The sequence below is a fragment of the Labeo rohita genome, unplaced genomic scaffold, assembly GCF_022985175.1.
Source record: "Labeo rohita strain BAU-BD-2019 unplaced genomic scaffold, IGBB_LRoh.1.0 scaffold_1505, whole genome shotgun sequence".
In the NCBI taxonomy this organism is placed as follows: Eukaryota; Metazoa; Chordata; class Actinopteri; order Cypriniformes; family Cyprinidae; genus Labeo; species Labeo rohita.
In genome coordinates, this window is record NW_026127676.1 from 10,451 (window position 1) to 18,882 (window position 8,432).

Sequence of the window (8,432 nt, forward strand, 5' to 3'; positions counted from 1 at the left end):
CAGTGTCCACATTCATCAGTCTCTTACCCTTTTTTTTTATTTTTTGACAGTTTTTGGTCAGACTACTGTACATGGAATCAGTTTCATGCCAGCTGTTAAAAGTCTGACTACACAACACATTGTTTTGATATATTGTTACTATTTGCAGTAAGCACACATTTCTTGTGTTGTGTAGATGGTGATGTGATTCTGGTGAGTTCTGTTGATCCTGTGATTGAGGGAGATACTCTGACTCTACACTGTTTACATCGATCTACAAACTCCCGATAAGGGAATAGTCTACCCCACAAAACATAAACTAAACTAAAACAAAATAGGTCATTGCTTGTGTTCCAAAAAAAATTATATATATAAAAATACAGGATTGGTATAACAGGTGCTGATTCTGAGGTGCTAATGATTTCTCTGTATTTCAGTATATGTGATTTGTTAGTTACTTTTGTTAATGTGAGTTAATGTGAAATAATAAACAGCTGTCAGTAACTGATTGCTTGTGAATAAAATCAAATCAGCTGACAGACACTGAACTCCACTGACTCTCACCTCTGACTGAGATCCAGCTGTGGAGTGACTGTCCTCTCTCTGTTTTACAGTAGTAGAAACCCTCATGTGACTTTGAGACAGTAGTGATGCTCATCTCTCCTGTCGTCTGATTCTGGATGAGTGACCCGTCTTTATAGAAATCAGCTGTGAGGATCGGGGGAGTTTGTAGATCGATGTAAACAGTGTAGAGTCAGAGTATCTCCCTCAATCACAGGATCAACAGAACTCACCAGAATCACATCACCATCTACACAACACAAGAAATGTGTGCTTACTGCAAATAGTAACAATATATCAAAACAATGTGTTGTGTAGTCAGACTTTTAACAGCTGGCATGAAACTGATTCCATGTACAGTAGTCTGACCAAAAACTGTCCAAAAATAAAAGGGTAAGAGACTGATGAATGTGGACACTGTAATATATAAAAATCATTCAAATTATTGTACAGTATTCAGTCTGTGATCAGCTGTACAGGAAAACATTAGTGGAAAATGTGAGATTTTTAGAATTTAGATTAAAAAGTGTGAGTTAGAAACAAGACTCACCATGTACAGTGAGAGGATGACGTTTATAAATGAAAACAGTTTAAAACAGAGTCAGGTGTGACGGATGTAAATATGTTTGTATAATTATATTAAGAAATTCATAAATACTGTAAAAACGCTGAAATAATTTATTTTGAAATAAGTTATTTTGAATCCATTTAAAAAGGTTCACCAAATATAAATACATTATTTAAGTAGTGTTCGTTAATCTGTGATCAATTAGTTTAGTCCAATAATTGTGCAATCGATTACTAGTGCCTTTCCAACACTAGGGGGAGAACTCGTGTCGTTTCTCCATTATGCATAAAGTTGGCAGTGGAGAAGCATCGTCGAGTGTGATTGATTAATTCTCTCCCCTTTTCCAGGTTTGCCTTATTAATTATTCGTTAAACTAGTGTGAGTTGATGTTGTGAAATGTTTAAGAGTGTGCAGATGTCAGTAATATAGGAAGTGAATGTTGATTAAAATGCTTAAAAATGTGATTGGTTCGGTGAAGCAGGAGTTTGGACGGCGCGAGGCCACATGTTGATTAATAATGAGTCGTGCATATTCAGATTGTATGTTAATGAACATTTAATTCTGTCTGCTTAGTGTTTATGGGGTGATTCACAGATTGTTTGAGACATCTAAGCATTGTATAGTGATAGTAATTATTTGGAAAGAATATTTAAATGTTTAAATTGTTTGTACTAGTTAATATATTGCTAAAAAGAACAACTAGGTTTTCAGATAATTCTGAAATGCCATGAAATATGTATTAATTCACTGAGGTATTGTTGATTTATAGATAACTAAATATGATATCTCATCAACCGCTTATTGTACCAATTGTGAATTAAGAAGAAAATGCAAACAACACTGTTTTGAAAAAATGTTTATTGTTAATTGTTATCAAAACACATTATGCATAAAGTTGGCAGTGGAGAAGCATCGTCGAGTGTGATTGATTAATTCTCTCCCCTTTTCCAGGGGTATAACACAGGCACAGGTGATGTTTGGTAAACGCGCACCAACAGTAGACTGCTTAACAGAACACCCGACTCGTTATCCGACAGCAGCACATTCTGTACCCATGCATGGTGTCCCAAAATGTACACTTACATTAAGTTTATCTTATAAAGTACTAAAGAATAATTTTTTGAACTGAATACAAAATTAGTATGTGAAAATGGAGCACTTAAAGGACATTATGGAGGTGCACATTTTTTGACCTGGGTTGTCACTCTCAACTGAACTGTTTGTGTCATTATAGCTGTATTCTTAATAAAACAAGCATCAACATTACTGATAAAATGGTATATATGACATTGGATATTTGTAGAATAGCTTGAATGAAGCTGTGATTTTAGGGTGTTTTCACATATGGTTTGTTTTAAAGGAACCAAACCCAGTTCACTTAAAGTGAACCAGAAAGGGAAGCAGCTGAAATTGACCTCAGTCCTTTTGGTGTTCACAATATAATGGACTCAAAAGAAAACCCGGTTCTTTTCGTGGTTCTCTTCAGCACTTAAGTGATACCAGACCCTTTCTTGTTCACACCACAACTTCATAAGAACTCAAACCTCTGCAGCTTTCTGAGCAGCAGTGAAATGCTGGAGTTGAACCTAGTGGACAGTGAAGTGGGTGAGGAAGAGCTGGAAATCCCTGATCATGACACCAGTCAAGAGCTTTAACATCACATTTCAGTCAAATTTAAAATTAAAAGGAAACACTATGTACAAAGTTAATTAAACATCCTTTTTTTCCTCAGTTAAGATAGTATTAAAATGTTTCTTTGCTATAACTTTGGGAAAAGTTACTTTTAAAAGTATTGTATTGCAATATTGTGTTACTCCCTAAAAGTAACTAATTACGTTACTTACTTTTTATAGGAATTAATGCGTTAAGTTTACTTTTGTGTTACTTTTTAAATCTGGGCAGGGCTTGCTTGTTTGTTTTTAATATAAGTTCTATCTTTGGCAAATGTAAAAGTTCAACACTCTAGCTGTGTCCAAAATCGTTCACTCGTTCACTCATTCACTAATTCCTATATAGTGTATGGCAGTTAAGAAGTGAACAAATTCGGACGATGACGTATACACTGCGCGTGAGACTTGAAAGAAAAACATCTTCATCACATATACTTTTAAATTACATTTACCTGATTTTAGAAAATAATAATACAGATTTTCTCGATTGCTAAAGCACTATACCCAGTCTTTTGAACTAAAATTTCAAAACCATAATGCCATTTTTTAAAAAGCACACCCATTTCCCTGAACTATAAACACTATCCCCCTTTAACACATGAGTCAGATTTGGTCAGTCCCTCCAGGATTTCATTTTTTTGTGATTGTTAAAGTGCAAAGGCTATTTTCAGCCCTGACAATTAATGCGCATAACAGAAGTTTCAAAAAGAATAATCTTGTAATAAAATAAATTGTTTCATTAAATAAAAAAATTGCCCATTTCTTTTAAATTCAACTTGACATTGTCCAGTGTGAACAAATATGAACCAACTGGATGTTCTTCCAACATAGCATATGAAATGCAGACTAAAACACGTCAACAATCAAATCATTCATTAGAATGGTAAGACAAGTTCATTCTTCAATGCTAACTTCCTAAGTATCCAAGCTGTCCTCCACTTCATCCTCAGAGTCTGGCCCACAATCGATCTTGAGCTCATCCCTCTCAAACACTCCACTAGTGAGTCGCTGATTGTGGTACAAGAAGACCAAGGCTTTGAGGTTGCTGTTAGTGATTGATCTTCTTCTGCTTGATAGCACAAGCTTGTAAAGGCTGTTGCTTCTTTCAGCAGTTCACGATGACATCCTTGTATCGTTTGGCTAAGGCACTGAGGACAGGAAGTCTCTCGAGAAGCCCATCCCAAAACACATCTAGATCTACCACTCCACATGCTGACGCTTTGAGTGCTGCTGGACCCAGGCGTTGGAAGTAGGCATCAAACTCATCATTGGGGACAGCACTGAAGCCTGGGATGTGTGTGTAGCCAGAAACACTGTCCTCCATGAATGAAATGTAACGAGGGTCAAACACTCTGACTTCTCGAAGGAAGTTGATGGCAGGTTGTCCCTCTGACATGTACTTCGTGAGTTTTTCCTCTGCATTGCTGTACGCTAGATGCACTAAGTTGAGGATGTGTGTTTTGGTGGCATGATGGACATCAAGCCCTTCAAAGTGCTCAGCACAGGATTCATACTGTAACTCCTTGTTTGCAGTAAAGTTCATCTGTAGATCCTCGAAGTAGTCAAAAACCTTGGTGGTTATAGGTTTCCTGCTCTGAAAGATGTCAAGTAGCTGTAGAATACGTTCACACTTATCTGCCATGATGCTGAGCTGAACCTGGAGACACTGAGCCATGTCTTCATTCTGTAGCATCTCATGGAGTCTCTCCACAGACTGCGGTGCACTGCTGCCACTCACCTGTGAATAGAATTAAAACAGAATTTAGTCCTGCTTCAACGCAATTTACATAAGCAAATCCAAAAGCAAAAACTTGAACATGTTTATTAGGGCACATGCTAGTGTAAACTGGGATGAATTGGAAACTTGTTATCATTGTGAGAATTTGTACTGAAAGGAGGAAGAGTCTTACCTTTATTTCCATCTCTATGAACTCCTTGTAGAGTTTAAAGTGCTCTGAGTGGTATTGCACCGCACTGAACCAGGAGTTCCACCGTGTAGCACAGGGATTTGGAGCCATGGTTGCCTTTTGTCTGGTAGGATGTTTTCCTGACATGAACTGGAGGTATCTTCTTTTCCGAGAGCCAGCATGGTAAAACATCTGCGAAAAGCTGAGCATGAATGCATTTAGCTGGTCAAAAGGTCTGCGGAAGGCATCACCGATGAGGTTCATTATGTGGGCCATGCACGTAACGTGCAGTGAGTTTGGGAATAAAGACTGCAAAGCAGCTGTATATGCTTTCTTCATGTAGGCTGCATTGTCGGTGTCAAAAACAATGACATCCTCATTTGCTATGTCATATTCCTGCAGACACTTGACCACAGACACTGAGACTGCTCTAGGAAGACGGTGTCTGCCAAGTAGGCCAGTATTCTCCCAGATTCATCCTTTTCCAAGGGTGCAATGAGAATGTTTAGAACACATCTCCCCTCTACATCTGGAGTCTCATCAAATATGACTGCAACAGGCTTTTTGGCTAAACGTTTTCTGAGTGCCTCCTTTTCTTTCAGGTAAACATTGCCTAGGTATTTTTCTTGCAGCTGGTGAAATCCAGGAATGGCTCCTCCATTCGTTACATTTTCAAAAAGAAACTTCCTCATTGCTGGGTGGTCACTTTTGGAGAGTGGAATATTCAAGGCAGTACATGTGGCAACCCAGTCTTCACATATCTTAGGAGACAAAGAGTAAACAGAACATGCATATTTGTTAATGACATTAAACAATTACTGTCTCCAGTACAGCCCAATGCACAATGTTAACCATTTTGTTTCTAAAAGACTGACCAGTACAAAACTTTAAAAATGACCCTGCTTAGAACACTGTTTAAAGCAGGGGTCACCAGTGTGGTGCCCATGGGCACCAGGTAAGCCCAAAGGACTGAATGAGGTTGCCAACAGACCAATTGTAAAAATAGCACAACTCACCAGTGAGATGTGTACAAAAAAAAAATAGTGATAGTGTCTTCAGTCACTATCAGTATTATCTCCTCTTTATTCTTGCATTACTTGTCCACACATATGGTCACTTGCTTGGTAACATTATTATTAGTTCATGCTTCACCCTTACAACTCTTATATATTTATGTTCTGTAACTAATTTAGCTTTTACTGTCATGTTTTATTCTTTATTCAGGAGCAGCAGCAGGAATACTGATATCAATCAGTTTGTCAATTTTCCTTTTCCCAAGTTTTATTTTTATCATTTTATTATGCAAACTGAAAACTAATTTATTTACTTTATGGCCTTGTCCTGTTGTCTAAGTCATTAAAAAACGTTTGTTCTTCGAAAGGTTTCACTTTTCTGACAGCTCGGGGTTTGTTTGGAACCAGTGCCATATATTGAGAGTTACGACACTCTTTGAACTCGCCGGCACGCAGTCACGTGGTTCATGTAGCTCTAAAAAGTTCCAAACAGCTCGGCGCTGTCAGTCGGTTTGAACGGGTCCTGCGGGAGGCAGCTCAGAAACGTAATTTTTAATTAGAGGACTCTGTTTGGAACTATTGAGGGCTCCATGAGTCACGTGACCGCTCATACAGCAAAGTCAATGGTTGTCACAACTCTGAGTATATCGAATGCTCTGGGTTTAACGAGGATCAGTTATGCCCCCCCTCTCCCCCTCGCGGCTTTCTGCACGCTCTGATCACATGCAGATCTGACAGCAGACAACCGCTGCTTCCTCAGGAGGCTGCAGCGCAGGTTCAATTAAGAAAAAATCATGTTGTCCCCGTAAAATATTTAGACTTTTAGCATTTTGTTGCCGCGGAGCCACGGCTAAGTCTATGTAGGGGAAACACTGGAATAAATGATTGATGAAACTACCGTGTGAAAGCATGAAAAATAGTTTTGTTAACTGCCCCTCTCAAACTCGCTAGCACTATCACCTTTGCCCACGCAAGGCCTGCCTGACAACTGACAAAAGCAAACCACCACAGACCTAGTTTTACAAACGTTATTAAGTTTTGTTGTTTACCTTGTTCCTTTCGCTGCTTGCAATGGATTTGCGAGCAACAGCTTCGGTGATAGTCACTTGCCGTGTCGGCTCTTGCACGGACATCCTTCTGGCATGTTTTGCTGTAGAGAAGTGTCGGTCAAGCGAGGATTTTCTTTTGTGTTCCACGACAATGTTGCACACAGTGCAAAATAGTTTCCCTCCACTTTCATGGATAACATTAGGGAATTGCTTTGCACTGTCTTTCGCAGTGATATTTGTAGGTAAGTGTGATGTATTTGCGCTCATGCCTGCTTTCTCTGATAAAGAAGTCCTTCTGTGTGAAAATAATGCCGCGTGCAGTGACGGACCAAACTGATTGGTCGAATTTGCGGTAAAGTCGCGGTGATTGGATGAAATTGCAAGGCCGCAAATAAATCACGGGGATTGGCTGAATTTGCGTGAATTGGCGCGATCGCAACATCGCGAGTTTCTGGAGGGACTGTTTGGTGAACTGTTACTGCAAAACTCTACACACAAATCCCTACATTTCTCACTGCTTACACCATGTGGTCATTTAGAAAGCACTAGCATTCAATATTGTTCACTCAAGTCTGCAAAGTTTGAGCTCAATTAGCACACAATTACCCAAGTGGAAACACTAGGAGTCAAAATTTATCCCACACCAATCAGAACCTTCGATGGAGATAAAAGGGCCAAAGTCAGCTTACAGTTTGGTGCATTTCTCAGATCAGAAATGAAATTCTCAAAACTACTTGTTCAACCTCCACATCATCTAGTCACTTGTGCACATCAGAAAATGTTTCTAATTGTTTTTTAAGAAGTTGCGTTTGCTTTGGTACATTCATGCAACTGATTATGCAACTGATTTGTCTGCTGTTTCCTACATTATCAGTTCCTATTGTCATGTTGTTATAGTCTTACCCCTCAAAACATCAAGTCATTAGCTCATTGTATATGTCTTTGCAGTAAATGCTAAATTTTTTATCTGTTGTCATAAACTGTCAAGCATATTCTACACATTTCTATTAGACTTTTTGTAAATTTGCCATGAATTGTTCAAGTGAATATTGACTTTCACTAATGTTGAGACTACAGATCAACCAATGATAAAGCAGTTCTCTGAAACAGCTCAAAGGTACATCTCAACATCTCATGAACCTTCAGTTGGAAAGCAGATATAGACAGAGGACAACACAAGAGTTACAAATTCTGACAGTGGTCTTTCTAATTTATATTTCCTCCTTTGCCCATATTTCATTTTTCTTTTCTGTTTCACAATGACTTTGTAATGTATTTAGATTTTATTTTATTTTATTTATGTTGATTTTTATTTTATTATTATTATTATTAATTTTTTTTTTTTTTTTTTGTCAGACCACTAGTAAAAGTGTAACTGTAAATCCTATGCAGTCTTTTTCAATCAATATCCCGCATACAGTAATATGCAGTTTTGAAGACGAAGAGTAGGAGGTGAAAGAGGAAGAGGAGGAGAAGAAGGAGGACGATGACGACAACAACATGGTAGAGAAATAGGAAGGGCAAGGACAAGAAAACAAGCAGTCTCATATATTTTAGTTGATGCGTGCCAGGGTTGGATCAGGCATGCAAGAGGATTTTACCGCCGCTGCCTGTCCAGGGCCAATTTAGTCCGTGATGTTGAGGAGGTTGTTTGGCCTGTCCCAGACCAAAGACAGGATGCTGGG

The 8,432-nt window shown here is 38.6% G+C and overlaps 1 protein-coding gene across 1 annotated transcript; it reads right to left on the reverse strand.

The window, feature by feature from the left end:
* Nucleotides 1–3,542: 3,542 nt before the first annotated feature.
* On the reverse strand, nt 3,543–6,264 carry LOC127158436 (uncharacterized). Its single transcript, XM_051101572.1, has 2 exons — nt 4,689–6,264; nt 3,543–4,516 (listed from the first exon to the last, which is right to left on the reverse strand). The coding sequence occupies exons 1-2, from the start codon at nt 5,022–5,024 to the stop codon at nt 3,884–3,886; spliced, it is 969 nt and encodes a 322-aa protein (XP_050957529.1). The 5' UTR covers nt 5,025–6,264; the 3' UTR covers nt 3,543–3,883.
* Between the last annotated feature and the right edge of the window lie 2,168 nt (nt 6,265–8,432).

What these genes read in the sequence shown, in the direction of transcription:
- LOC127158436 (XM_051101572.1), bottom strand. Translation starts at nt 5,024, where the DNA reads ATGAAGAAAGCATATACAGCTGCTTTGCAGTCTTTATTCCCAAACTCA. An exon ending in TCATAGAGATGGAAATAAAG is followed by an intron (nt 4,517 to 4,688) that starts GTAAGACTCTTC and finishes TTCTATTCACAG; the next exon opens with GTGAGTGGCAGCAGTGCACC.